The 15,182-nt window shown below is 40.1% G+C and overlaps 2 protein-coding genes across 6 annotated transcripts in view; one reads left to right on the top strand and one right to left on the bottom strand.

The window, feature by feature from the left end:
* On the bottom strand, positions 1–10,385 carry LOC119729942 (peroxisome assembly protein 12-like). The gene is made up of 10 exons (XM_038202733.1): positions 10,311–10,385; positions 8,691–8,840; positions 7,483–7,591; positions 6,574–6,695; positions 5,224–5,376; positions 4,685–4,760; positions 3,887–3,965; positions 3,414–3,591; positions 2,118–2,215; positions 1–1,191 (listed from the first exon to the last, which is right to left on the bottom strand). The coding sequence occupies exons 2-10, from the start codon at positions 8,811–8,813 to the stop codon at positions 1,074–1,076; spliced, it is 1,056 nt and encodes a 351-aa protein (XP_038058661.1). The 5' UTR covers positions 8,814–8,840; positions 10,311–10,385; the 3' UTR covers positions 1–1,073.
* Positions 10,386–10,422: 37 nt separating this feature from the next.
* The window catches only part of LOC119729940 (AP-1 complex subunit beta-1-like), a 30,522-nt gene continuing 25,762 nt past the window's right edge, over positions 10,423–15,182 (top strand). Inside the window, exons 1-4 of one of the 5 annotated variants that reach the window (XM_038202731.1) lie at positions 10,423–10,547; positions 11,766–11,934; positions 13,699–13,834; positions 14,608–14,853. In XM_038202731.1, coding sequence (XP_038058659.1) covers positions 11,792–11,934; positions 13,699–13,834; positions 14,608–14,853 — 525 coding nt within the window. In that variant the 5' untranslated portion in view covers positions 10,423–10,547; positions 11,766–11,791. Of the gene's footprint in view, positions 10,548–11,765; positions 11,935–13,698; positions 13,835–14,607; positions 14,861–15,182 lie in introns of all 5 variants that reach the window. The other 4 variants (XM_038202732.1, XM_038202729.1, XM_038202730.1 and 1 more) reach the window with 4 other exon arrangements.

Below are 15,182 nucleotides of genomic sequence, written 5' to 3'. Positions count from 1 at the left end.
TCAAATAAAAAAGTACATCCTCACTTTTAATTTCAATAAATTTACAAACTCCAGTTCAGAAGTTCAATACATGTAATGCCTACATATGATAAATTTATTATCCCATTCTCCGTCTATAGTTTTTTAACTTGAGTGCACTAATAGGATAACCAGGGTAATTTTATAGTTCGCCTAGAAATTATTCTGACATCTTTCAAAATGAAAAATGGACAGCCGGAAAAGCCATAAATTTTCACGCCTTTTTAATCATGAATGCGTGCCAAAGCCAGGAATGTCTCAGTTTACAAATCGTAACTCATTCATCCTAGTTGAACCAACATGTATTCTGTTACTTCCTGGTATTTTTGTCATTTTTATATTTCAGCAATCTTTTCACAATCAACTTTAATATACATGTATTAAGAATGTAACACAGAACTTATGCCCCATGTGATATTAGACACATTTTTGCAGTGCATGTCACATTGAGATAAAACAAAGAACCATTTGAAAAGAGTTCCGATTTCCCAACAAAAAAAACATATATTTGCCTATTAAAGAAAGGTCTTATTGGATTTGCACAGTATGCATTGAATTTCAAATTTTTATATAAATAGCCTGCGTAAAAATTGAGAATATCTGATAATTTTGATGTTAAAGATGCATACCCCATGCCAGCAAAAAACAAGTTTTCTTTCTCCTGAACAAATTTTCAATCGTTTCTTTTAACGAAAAAATAAAAACCTACTTAATTCTGATTTTCGGCGCCTGCAACCCTCTGAAAAAAGAGCTTTCATTTTGTGCACAAATGACCCGCCCTGTGAAAGGCAAATTATAGTCTGGCAGCCAATAATTAAAATTTTGTGAAGAAATAATGCAATAACTAAACGTGGATTTTTGTTATTCGATGTCTCATCCAAAAGTGAAAAACCTTTACATTGCTAGGAAAAAAACAGATACAAAAAAAAATCAATTATTTTAAGGTGAAACTCAAAAATAGCATGGGGAATGCATCTTGAATATCTTATCTCCGATGGACTTGAGAGCATTCTTAGCAAGTAAACAAAGAAGGAAATACAGAGCAAGGTCAAAGGTCATGAATCAGGTGGGTAGAGCTTAATCAGGTGACTCAGTTCGGTTGGGTAGCTGGTGACTGGGCAGCAGCGATGGCCTTTGACGAAACTGTAGATGCACGGATAGCAGAAAACATACCTGCATTGGCGTGATGAGAAAGGGACATTTCAGTACTTTAGTTTTATTTCCAAGAAAGGACTCCTTTTGCCTTGCCTTCAATTACAAAAATGTGATGAAGACAATACTACATTTACTCTCTTATGGTCACGTGCTTGACTCATGTGTGACAGTACATGGGTCTGAACATGGTGTTTGTGCCCTTGGGCAAGACACTTTACTACAATTGCCTCTCTCCATTAAGGAGTATAAATGGGTTACCTGTGAGATAGATTGTGGTGATCTCGAGCTGCTGCAGAAAAGTGGTTTCATGGCCTGATGAACAGGTCAATAATTGTTAAAGGGAATGTACATCATTGGCTTTTGCTGTAATTTTTAGAAATGAACTACTTGAGGGGTTAGTATAATAGATCAAATATTGTTTGACTGATACGTTTCAAGTTTTGTGTTCCAAAATGCTTGAAAAATCAAGAAAAACAAAATTGTTTAAGTAGTCTGGTTCCCTGACTCCACTAAAGATAAAATGGATCAATTTATAAATGTCGGGAAATTGTAAGGTAAGGGAACCAGTCTAGCTGGCCTGCACCCATTCATGAACCAATAGCAAACGAAATTTGGACTGAAAAAATTTAAATTTGGAGCAGTAGTTGAAAAATAGTTCGGGTTTTTCCAACGGTGGTCGGCCGACCACCGTTGGAAATGTATACAAAAATACCATTTTCTTGAAAATGACTTGACACCAGGTGCCATAATTTTACAGGATGCTTTAGACTGTCATTTACCAACATCCTAGTAAGGTATTTCGTAAAAAACTTGGGAGTTTCATTTTTCAATGTTTGCAAATGTTGTATATTCCCTTTAAACACTTCGAGGCTTTTATCCAAAGCTCTATATAAGCACCACATTATTATTAAGGCTGACATAAAAAAAAAAAAAATTTTACTCACCCCGATGTTGATAACGCTGTATCATTTGTTCGATGCTTATGGCACAGTGGACAAAATGTTGGATCTTTGGGCAGTGCACTGTCCTTTGCTTCTTTAATCTTTTGGTGGAAAGTATAAAAAAATCTCCATAAAATGAAAATATTGTACAAAAAAGCTAAAACCCAATACGCATGAAAATAATGTTGTGGTACTCTACAATCCAGGATGCACAAGTTGGCTTTTCAAGTCTGTTTGGGGTTTTTTTAGGGGAGGGGGTTGTCACTATGAACATCTGATCCCTTGAATTTTCATTAAAAGTCCACTTCTCTGTAAAAAGAATATTTAAGAGCTGTTTCACGGATATTTTCATGGGGCTTATATAGGACTAATCCTGTAAGGGTTTTTTTCACGGTTTTTTAATGACCCTGGCCACTGAGGATTATCATTGGTTATACATAACGGTACACTGGGTCTATCTCCATGGGTAAACAAAGGACTTTCCTAACGGTGTTTTCATGGACTCCTAATCCTGCTTAATATGTTAAAAAATCCGTGAAAATTAAGGTCACTGTAAATTCAAGGGAAAATGGCTCTTTAACAAATTTTTAAGGGATGAAGATGTTCATGAAGGTGTGTCAGTCTGCCTAGCTGACTGACTGACTGACTCCCCGACTGACTGGTAATTGTGCATGACTAATACTGGTTACCTATCTTACAGACTGACAGTCACTTGTGACAAAGACTGGTCTGGGACTAGTTTTACCAGGCTTGCCCTTTCATGTATGCAATGTAGGATCCTATACCACATGCGAATTAGTCTGGTACCGCTTCTTTCATGAAACTGGATGAAATGCGATGACAAGTGATGACTTGTTTCATTTTACTGGTCAACAAAGGACATGCATACACATACTAGGGATGAAGTCGAGTCCATGACAAGTCCGGTTTAAGTAACAGTGGAAGAACAATAACAAAGGAATGCCTTTGTCAACGCTTGACTGGAGGACTTGTGATGGACTTGCAGGGACTTGTGATGGACTCGACTACATCACTGACGCATACACCCTGAAATGCAACATCTTGTACATCACTACATGTAGGTGTAGTCAAATCAATCCAAGGCAAAACACAAATCAAATCACAATTCAAATCACAAGCCAATCTCAAGTAGCAACAGATGAGCATCACCTCAGGGATACCTTCCTAATTAAAACAGTTCATTTGAATAGCTTTCAACACGACTTGATACTGAAGGCCTTGCAATTTAACCTGTGAGATCCTTGAGAAAACTTGCCAAAACATCTGAGATATACACACCTTGGGTGGTTTGGGTATGGGCAGAGCAGTCACGGCCAGCCGCGTCTGCTGATCTTGGCTCATGTACCACCACTCCAGGAACTGAAGGAAGAAGATGCCGACAGACAGACCCTGGGAGATGGAGACTGCTAGGACACCCAAGACTCTCTTGAAGTAATGGTACAGGCTGGATCTCCAGCTGCCAAACAATAAAGATACAGGACTCTAAGCTATTCAGTCAAACATATTCAAACCATTGGACCAAGTCTGGCAATTTAAGGGTTGGTCTCATGCTTTTATTATGACTGAACTAGACACATGGACCAGCGGTCATTTATAATGCTGACCATTATTAATCCTACAAATACCACAAAATGTGTCATTTGAACGAGTAACATACACTGTTTCACATTTGCTACGAGTAACAATGATGAGCATGTTCGTGTTTTTAAATCCAAGCAATACTGTTATTCTTGAGGATTCTTCAAACTAACCTGCTGATATCTGCATCCATGCTGATTCCCTGCATCTGTTCCATTATGTCCTCTTTGCTCATGTACTTCAATCTCACACCTGTCCAAACAATTAGCAACCAGACAAACATTATTCCCATAATCTGATGCTTTCTAGAGGACCATATATCTTGAAAGGTGGCAGCTTAAAGAGTCCCTCAAAAGTAGTTTCACAACGTGAACTCAATTGAGTTAGACTGCATGTCACGTATTTGATTGACCACCAACACTTCAATACAAGTTAAGATGCATATAGTCTAACACAATAACATAAATCTAAGGCAATAACATTAATCTCAATGTAGGAATTAAAATTTTAAGATAAAGCATGCAAATGCATCTAATATGGAATTTGCAATATTTTAAAGATATAAAAGTGAAACAAAAATGAAAAGGAATGACACAGATGAGATGATTGCAGAATTATGAAACTAAATAGTAACGACGAGCAAACAGACGAAACTGTAAATAAGAAAATGAAACTCATGCTGAAATGAAAGTACACAAAATGGCACAGGAATAATGCGGTATATGCCATGTAGCTACATGAAATACACAGGTTTATAGCTTCCGACTATCACCCTTGAACAAAGACATTGACAAAAATGAGGGACCGCAACATAGAGCTTGAAAGCTCAGTTGGTAGAGCACCGGAATGGAAAGCCAAAGGTCGCAGGTTCAAACCCTGCTCCAGTCAATTTTTTTGTTCAACTCAAAAAAAAGTTTCATTTTGTGTAAAAATAAATAGCAAATGGTAAAGGAAATATCAATAACGCCAACCTGCAAGTCTCAAGAACGGCGAGTGGCAGTCTGACTTGTGGAACAGATATCTCAGCTGATAGAGGAAGACAGTACTCTGAAATCAATTTTTATTTTTAAAAAATGTTATTTTAGGCAGTTCCACATTGATTGGACACAACAAAATTGCTGGCTAAATGCAGGAGGATCGAGTCAAATTGAAATATTTATGAATGTTTGATACTTTTTTTTTTTAATTTGACTTCATACTTGAAAATTGCACGTTTCAGTGTATATTGGATCAACAGGCAATTACTATAGAGGTTAGAATAATGTAATCATCATTCAAGTTTCTCACAATGTTAACAAAGACCAACAATGAGTATCAAGCAATGAACCAACAAAGCTTAGAACCAGCAAACATCAAGAGAAACAAGAGGACTTAACCTAAACTTTAACATGCATACGGAATCCGGTCATACGGGTATACAGAATTAAGGATTGGTAAGTGTCCCCCAAAACTTTGTTTAGGCGACACAAAAATCCAAACTAGCTAGGGGTATTGTAAAAACCAAACTAACCTCCCAAGACATGTGAATGAATGGGAAGACAGCCATGAATACCCTGCGTAGCCTGAGATGTTCAGCTTGCTGCCACTGCGGCCGGTCTAGTGCCTCGTCTCGCCATCTCTCAAACAATGCCTCTAGTTTCAGCTTCAGATAGGGTACCAGCACCTGGATGTATACCAACATATTTCCACAGCTCAAAGTGAGTTTAGGATCACTGGTCTCATGGCAGAATGCCTACCAATGGGACTTTTGTGAACATCGGCTTTAACAAAAAGCTTGGTTAGTACACCTCAGTGCTGTACTAATTGCTAGACAGTTCGCCCCAAAAGGTGCACAAAATCTCATTGACAAGTTTATCTAATCATGATTAACGTCTATTCGAATCAGAAAAACACATGCCTCTCTATACTTATCCTTGCGCTTTCAACTTAAATTTGCCTATTTTTCGTTATAGATTCCAGCACCCGATTTCACGAAGCGCTGCGACGCGTCACAACTTGAGTTACGACGTGTAACACGTCGCAACTCGCGACGCGTCGTATCATCCATTTCACGAAAGTTGCGATGTGTTGAACGCGTCATAAGCTCCTTGACAACGGCTTAAAACACGTTGCAAGTTACGACGTGTCTAGTGGTCGTCGCAAAAAAAGCAGAGTAATTTCTAAGCCAGTTTTATGCCATAAACATTACATTAACGAGATTATAATACCGAGGCAATGTGTGTAAAGTTGTAAATAGGAAATTCATTGAATAATTATGAATTAGACCGGAATATTAGAGTTGAAATTTCAAAGTAGCTATACAGTCCAATGAGAGCTTGTTTTCCTTCAAAATTGCATCGCACGGCCGCCATTTTGTTTTTCGTTTTAACAAATTTCGAGCTGAGATCCGACGACTGTTTGTTGAATATCAGACGACTATTTATTGTACGCTGACTAAATACATAAAACAGTCATCGAGTTGTGCTATAAATACACCTATGACGCGTCGCACTTACAACGTGTTTCGTGAAATGGATCGCAGGGCGCGTCGCAGCTGCGACGCATCGTAGAGATACGACGCGTCGCATCGCTGCGATGCATCGTAAGTTACGAAGAGTTTGATGAAAGCGGGTGCAGTACCTTTTTCAAGTTTTTACCCCCTTTTAAGGCCCTTTTTAACATATCCTGTTTTCCTTTAATGGTTCATGTTGTCTTTCTTGAGCAGCAGACTATTCAGTTTGGAGCTCAAGGGATGGGGGGGGGGAGATGACAAATGCATATTTTGTTTCTGAAAATGTAGCCTCATTTTATATTTCTTTGTAAAATTAGTTAAACTGAATGGGGTGGAGTGAAGGGAGATTTGCCTCAGGGTAATGCTTACCAGGAATAGCAGTGATCTAAGATGCTGCCATGCCTGAAGACCCTGGGTGGTGCTGTGAGGATGAGTAGCAGGGACTGTAGGGACTCGCTTGAGACTGTAGAAATTCTCAGCAAAAGACGCACCTGCATCAAACACATAAAGTAAACAGCAGTTGTGCAACTTAAACATAGGCATGAGACTTAGATCCAAATAATAAAGTTGTACAAGAAATGTACATATTATCATTTTTTTAAAGCCTTTTCTGCAAAATATATGTCATATGTAGATTTATTTGCTGGAAGTTTTCACCGTTTTCACGAATCTTGCAAAAAATCACCAAAGTGCAGGAAATCAATGACATATCCTTCAATCTTAAACTTTGCAGAGTGACGTTGTCCAATGGTTACAGTGTTCAACCCATGTCCCACATGTGGTACGTGGGTTCAAATCCTGACAGGGAGCATGGTGCTTGTGTCCTTGGGCAAGACACTTTACTACAATTGCCTCTCTCCACCCAGGAGTTTTAATGGGTACCGGTGAGAGTAGAGACCAGATTGCGCTGATGTCGGCTGCAGCAATGTGGTCTCATGGCCTGATGAACAGCGGTAATTATTGTGTAGCACTTTGAGACTTCCCTATGGTGGATAGCGCCATATAAGCACCACACATTATTGTTATTAGTAATAATAACAATACGTAATATATTGACGTAATAATAGTGACTGGCGTTTTCCTTCCCAAACCATGCAAAATTCCTCCAAAACTGCCAAGTGATTTAGATGAATCCGAGAAGAATACAATTTAAGTTGTTTGAAACCACACAAATATATATATGCACTGTGCATTAACTTTATCGCTTTTGGCTGTTGCTTTATCCATATATTCTCAATCAAACTCTCCATTTGGACAATTTAAAGAAACGATGCATACTTGTGGTGCTCAAGAAGTGATGCTGCAGCAGGAGATCTAACGATGTGTAGATCTCATCGGAATATCGGTACAGGATGCCAAAGCGGACTGGATTGTGTTCAGCTAGTATCTGGGGAAAGATACACATGTACAGAGTAAAGTAAAGGGGGAACCAGGCACTTATGTGGCTTAAATTTCTAAATCCCCAATTGAAACACCAACAAATAAATGTGCACAAAAGTTATGACTTGATTTTTAAACTATCAAGTGAAATAATAACCCATTCTAGACACATGTACATTGTATTAGGGCAAGTGATAAAAATAAGAAGGTTCTGTCCGGCCTTTTTAAAAGAAAATTGAAGGAGGCAGGCACTTTTTTCCTTCTTCTCCCCCCCCCCCCCAAGATTTCGGATTTTCCCAGATATAGCGGATTGATTCTTCCATTTTCTAAACTATTTTGCTGATATACATGTAAAATTGTTTCCAAACTCCAAAGGAGCAATAACCCTTTCTACATCGCTATAATTTTGTTGGAAACAAATAAAAAGACAACACATTGACAAAATAATATTGCAAAAGATGTTGCAAATGTGTGAATTAAAAAAACCAAATTTTTAAAAAGAGACAGTCGGGGAAAAAAGGAAGCTGGCTGGGACGAGAATTGTTAATTTTTCAACTTGGTCTTACCATTTATACATACTTCTGCTGGGAATCGCAGACCAGCAGTATTTGAAAAATCGATCAAAGCCAAGCTCCAGCATAGAGAGCTTGCACACAGCGCCCTCAATGTGGGTAGGACATTTTTCCTCTGTGATATGCATGGGGCCTCGTAGCCGAGCGGTTAGAGCGTGGAGCTACGGAGTGGAAGGTTGGCGGTTCGCATCCCATTCGGACCAAAAACTGGAAAACTCTCTCCGACGACCCAACAGTAAAATGGGTACCTGATTCGTTCAGGGAAGGTAAGACGGCGAGAGGAGAGGACTGGGCACCGCCGCTCATATGCCACGCCCAAGACACAGTGGACCTCTAACATCCCACTGCCCCTACGGCCAGTAATGGCTATGAGACCTTTACCTTACCTTTACCTATATGCATGTGTGGACAATTTTAAAATGTATCTGTCCACTGGGAGGGCGCTCTGTGCATGCTTTCTATTGCCGTTCTTCCCACTGTTGAATTGATAATAAACCAGGCAATGAATCAATTACAAGGAGGCTATCAAACTACCTTGATCATATATTTCATCGCCGGTCTGAGTGTTGCCATCAAGCTTTCCTGAGCCAACACCTCAAAAAACGACGGCCTGTCATTGGCTGTGGCTGAGGTCAGGTGGGCACCAAACTCAGCCATTTTGTCTGACGATTTTCACAGTGAGTGCTAATGTGGAAAAACAATGAAAGAAATCATACAAAAAGTCCTCCAAGCAAAGCTGATAGATCTCAAACTTTAGAGTAACAAAAAAGGGACCCCTCTACGTTTTGAACTCGTGTAAACAGCTTGCGAAAGCCAGATTCGAATTTTCTCTCTGATTCATGGCTATATATGGAGGACTTTTTAATACAGCGGCTATCATTACGGCAGCCGTAACGCAATTTTCAACTGCTATCGTTATAAGGGTGATATAGATTCGCGTGGTGATTGTGCAGTACCGTAATAATACTTTTTTTAATAGCAGTTGAAAAACACGTTCGGCTGCCGAAACGATAGCCACTACGAAACATTAAAGGCAGTGGATATTTTGCCGGAGACGGCAAACCTTTAGTAAACGTTAGTTTGCCGGATATGCACTGAACATGCGCAATTATGAATTACTGTTTTTTTGTACTTCAAACATTTTCCGGTGACAAATTTTAGTCTGGCTCCATGCCAATATTATCGTTGTAACCTCGTATTCACAAGATGGGATTCAGACCATTTTATAATTTCGGACTTTTATTTCCCTTTTAAAAAAAATCCTCCAGAGCCACAAATCTGAAAAAGAAAATGTAATTCTCTGCAATAAAATGTTTAAGACATGTTAAAATAATAAAAGAAGAATATTCTTATTTATTTGGGGATGGGGAAAAAAAACTTTAAAATGTGGCGGGGATCGGGATCGAACCCGAGTCATCCCGCTCACAAGAGCTTTTGCTTAACCACTACACCAAACGTGCTACACAACTTTTGGTGGGAATTTAATACATCTTATAATTCAGCCCCCTGTCTTAAAGAGTACAGCGCCCTCTATTGATATGGATTGCCGCCGGCAAACCTTTAGTAAACGTTAGTTTGCCGTCATTACCTCCGGCAAAATATCCACTATCAACATTAAATTAAAATTATAACTGTAACTGGTGTTTAGGCCTATGCCTACAGAAAAAAATATTAAATTAAAAGCCAAATTTTTTTTTCAGAAAACGCGGATTAGGCCTACATCCCAGGACTTAGTTAATAGTTAATAGTTCATCAACAAAGCCAATCGAGCTAAAGCGCTGGTTGGAAGGTATAGGCCTAATATAGATTCGCAATGAGGGCTTTTTTGGGGGGGGGGGGAGTGGGGTTTTTTGGGGGGTTTTTTTGGGTGGGGGGAGGGGCTAAAATGCCATTTAACTACAGCCTGGCCTATGCTCCATATACTTTGTACACAAGTGGCGTCTGAAAGCGAATGCCGTAGCCTAGGGCATGGACATGATGGAGGAATAATTATTCCTCCATGCCTAGGGTTAGGCTTCTTTCCACTATATCTGTACAAAAAGCGAATGACAAAAAAATCATTCATCCATAATAGTCACTAAAAATAATACTTTAACATCTTTCCTTGTTATTTGGTTGATTTATTATAAATTTAAACATAAATACATGACTTACCTCCCTGTATCGGCGGCATCAGCGGCATCGGCGGCACGACGATAAATGCAGACGATGTTTTCAACTCGCTGGTATCCCGCGTTTTGAGCGGTTTGATATGAGAATATTCTATACGGAACCAGTGAAAATGCGTCTATAGGTTTTCGTTCTGGACAGCGCCATCTTGTTTTATGCCGGTTGTCCTTGGAAAACTTGGCCGATAAATCGTCTGTCATCTGGAGTATTTTCTATATTTTGGTAAGTATTATTTTATTTCATTGCAATAAACAGTTTCACAGATATAAGTATTATAAATTCACTATCGAATAAAATTTCTAATGAGTTGAATATTAACACCAAAGACCAAATCATGTTCACAGCCACCTTACAAAAAATCTAGATCTGTACATGTATTTTGTGTATAATGCGGTATCCGCCCACTTTTTACCCATACCGCAGTGGCTATCGTTACGGCAGCCGTAACGCGATTTCAACTGCTATCGTATGTTGAGCATGTTGAGATGATTGTGAAGAAAAAAGTGGCATCAGGATCAGGTTGCAACATTTTTTCCAATTTTTTTTTTAAATGCACGACGTCGGGGTTGATCCTGGAACCTACCACACAGTAGGGCCTATCTGAACGAAAAGTAATCGAGCTACAGAAGCATTCTGGTTGGACGGGCAGTTGTAAATGCCGCGATTGTGTATCTACAGGCCTGATTCCTATTATTATGGTTATGGGCTCCGTGCGCCAACGAAAGAGGGCGCCCTTTTACCTAGCAACGACGTCCCATGGGCGAGATATTTAGCTGGTTGACGCGCACCATTCCTTGTGTGACATGTGACGCACGTACACCAGGATATTTGTACTACTGTACATGCAGTGGTACATGGTACGGCCGCGCCCGCGGCAAAATTATTTGACATTGACCGGACCCAGGCGCGGGATTGTTTTTCACGAACCTCGATGCCAGACGGGTTCAAGCTGTCATCTGCGGGTAGCACACCCTGATATTTCTGGCCTCGCTCGCTGCGAGCTGTCACAGACAGATATTTCTGGCCTCGCTAATTGCGTGTTTATCCTGTATCCGTTCCGAATCCTTACACACATCCGACGTGAAGTGGTTAAAAATGTGACTTTTGCAACCCTAAGCAGTCTTTTTTATAGTTGTAATTTTAATAACCCTATCTTTAAAAATTTTGAACAGCATCTTTATGTTTTTGTAGAAAATTGCTAAAATGACATTGACTGTTTTGTTTATTCCGGGGGGGGGGGGGGGGTGTAGGGGAGGCCCAATGTCACAAAGTAAGCCTAAATAAAAGGTCGTGAAATGTCAGGAGCAAAGTTGAAATGTGGTGATTGTAAAAATGGAACAGCAGCCCATTATGATGAATATTTAGCCGTAGTAATGATTGACGAATATAAAAATATTTATTGCACAATACCCACAAATGCAATGTTTTCTTCTCCTTTAGGTGAGGAATAAACATCAGAGGTCAAGATGACGGACTCTAAATACTTCACCACCACCAAGAAGGGTGAGATCTACGAGTTGAAGGCTGATCTCAACAGCGACAAGAAGGAGAAGAAGAAAGAAGCTGTCAAGAAGGTCATAGCCAGCATGACCGTGGGCAAAGACGTCAGGTGAGATGTCTCAACCAATCGTTCAGAATTCTTTGCATCTGCTGGTAGAATTGAAGCGTTTGTTGCATATGTGATGCACCAAGGCTTCAGGAAAAATATATCTCTACCCTCGATTCCTAATTTAGGAATCTTTCTGAAGACCACAAGCAGGGGTTTTCCTTAGCGGTCGCCCACTCGCCAAATGCGAGTGAAAACAGCGGCGGGCGAGTCAAAACCCTCCTCTCAGTAGTCCGACGGGCGAGTCAAAAAACTGTTAAAAAAATAAAAATAACGAAGTTTTCCTTACAGTATTTTTCAATCAATCAAAATAAAAAGTTTAGGGTGATACAACACATGAATACTTTTGCCACGCCGACCGAAATAAAAACATCGTATCACTCCATGTACATGTATATTCGCAGTGCGCTGTGCATTGAAATCCCAATGACAAACATGAGGCGAATCAACGTGTATTAGCCATTACACATTGTGCACACATGCAGCGCACGTGATTTACTTCGTCTGCAGTCCACACGGTACGGTACGGACGTACGTACGTTAACATCATACATTGCATTCGTATCATACAACGTGGTGGGGAGAAAACTTTCATGACAGTTTCACTGCCAAAACCTGTGCCCGAACGGATTCTTGGGATGATTTCTTGAACACTATCAAACGAATGTACTGAAAAGATGTGGACAATATCAGATTCGAGGGGCCTATTTTGAATGTAAAGACTAGTGAATATAAAGTGGACCGTGCTCCGGAAAACCATGGGGAAAACGTTATGGATTGACGTGACCAGCGTAAGTTCGTGGGTCGCCCACCCGCAGCGCTTCTTGGCTAGGCACGCTGATTGCACCATTCTTCGCTAGAAATGCATGGCGCGGGCGAGAGATGTTTTTTTGAAAATACTGGCCTTCTCACTCATTTTCAAACAAGTTAAAACAGTTCAGTTACTAACTTGGTAAACTCCCATTACTACCACGACTGTGTGCAATGTTTTCTTGTTCCTCAAGATAACGCTTTTTTAGTTCGTGTTTTATCAAAACATGTCGGAAATAGAACACCTAAAGCCTTAAGTTCAGAACGAAGCACACTGCATAAACTTTGATTATAACTTCTCCCCCTATTTGATTCCTGTTAATTAAAGCCTTGCTCTATGTTAAAGCATGGATGATTAAAGAAAGATTGACATCACTTAAAAAGGAACTACATGCAATATTATGTACATGATTAAGATAATTGCTGATTGTTGTGTTCATATTGCATAATTTATTATCAAAAATGTTATCAAAAATGCTTATGGTGATTTGATTGAAAGTTACTATTAAAACATTTGGGCTAGTGAAAAAGGTTGCGGGCCAGTGAAAACTCTGGTTTACTGGCCCGGCCGGCCAGTAAAGGAAAAAGTTAAGGGAAACCCCTGCCACAAGCTTGATTGTGCGTGAAGTTTGAGGCTACCGGATCCACTGTACGTTACAGGGACCTTCGGGATGAACATAGTCAATTCATTCTCAGAAATGTCTCAAAAACGTACATAAAACATGAAATTTATATTTGTCCATCATTTTCTTTTAGGCGAATGCCTGGATCTAGGTGCCTTGAATTTAAATTGCCTTGTGTGCGGCAAGCCCAGGTAAATAATAGGGATTGGATCGGACCTACCTCAGTCCTGCAAAATCCTCCTCAATCTCTTTGTGGATTTCATTTATCTTGGACAAATTCATAGGTTAAACACTTGGTTTTATTCAATTTCAACATTTTGCCATCCCTTTACAGCTCGCTCTTTCCTGACGTTGTGAACTGCATGCAGACGGACAATCTAGAACTCAAGAAGCTTGTGTACCTGTACCTGATGAACTATGCCAAGAGCCAACCAGATATGGCTATCATGGCTGTCAATACGTTTGTCAAGGTAAGTTAAGTCCATTCCCTTATTAAGTGGTTTTATATATTTTTTGTTGGGGGGAGGTGTCCACAGGGTTTTGCCATATCTTGACTGTTTTGTCTATCCATAATGTGAGTGGACAAAACTCCAGCTTAACCCTAACTCCCTAGCATGATTTACTAGGAATATTCCCGTCCTGGCAAATTCCAACACCATATGGGAAACTGCACACACATATTTCTGACTTTCATTCTGGAGGTGTGCCAACCCAATGTAAAAGACTGCCAGTTACTGTACCCATCCTGACTGATTCCAACAAAACATGCCGTTGGGGTTTGATGGGTTGAGTTCTGTTAGGGTTAATACAGCTTAACGTCCGGCTTCAAGACCTACTGCAGTCAGATACATTATTAATCACATTTTTCAAATTCTACATAACTTTGAAGATGTGTTGACCATTCTCTCTTAAAACTATGCTCTGATTTTGTGTTGGTTTTCATGAACACATTATGAATATATTAACTATTATAACTTAGTTTTAATTGTGGTTCGATGCTAATGCAACCAAAAGTATGTGTTTGTTGAGTCCAACTGTTAGATTTATTTCTAGTTTCAAAGTGAAGTTTTGCACTCTAAGAAATCGTCTCAATTATGGAATGTTCCCGTAAATTTTTACAGTTTTTGAGAAATGGGCAAATTGTTACAGATATGTCATTTACCTATTGGAAATGTACAATATAGGAATTTTACAAGGTTTTTCCTACCGACTTGTCTTTACTCCCATCATATTCTCTCTCTAGGACTGCGAGGACACCAACCCACTGATCCGAGCCCTGGCCGTGCGCACCATGGGCTGCATCCGGGTGGACAAGATCACAGCCTACCTGTGCGACCCGCTGCGCAAGTGCCTGAAGGACGAGGACCCCTACGTGCAGAAGACGGCGGCGGTCTGCGTGGCCAAGCTGTACGATATCAACCCCCAGCTGGTGGAGGACCAAGGGTTTATTGATCAGCTCAGGGACCTACTGACGGCTTCTAACCCAATGGTGGGTGGTAGTATTTGTCGTAGAAATGTTAAAATGTATTTTCTGAAGATCAGACTAGATCCCTTTTCACACTCGAGACTCTCAACCCGGGTTGAACTCAACCCTGGGTGAACCCAGTGCTGGCCCGGGCTGAGTTATTGATTTGTCAGCCCCGCATTCAGCCCTGCATTCAGCCCCGCATCATTTCACACTTGTTTTGTGCAACCCTTCTTTTGTTCGGTTACTACTGTTTTGAACCATGGCGAAAGTTTAAACCTGGGTTGAAATCTCATCCCTGCTTGAAATCTCAAACCTGGTCTGGATCAGGGTTGAGTTCAACCTAGCGTGAA

The sequence above is a fragment of the Patiria miniata genome, unplaced genomic scaffold (genome assembly GCF_015706575.1).
Source record: "Patiria miniata isolate m_02_andy unplaced genomic scaffold, ASM1570657v1 HiC_scaffold_22, whole genome shotgun sequence".
Taxonomy (NCBI): domain Eukaryota; kingdom Metazoa; phylum Echinodermata; class Asteroidea; order Valvatida; family Asterinidae; genus Patiria; species Patiria miniata.
This window is presented reverse-complemented; position numbering and strand designations above follow the sequence as displayed.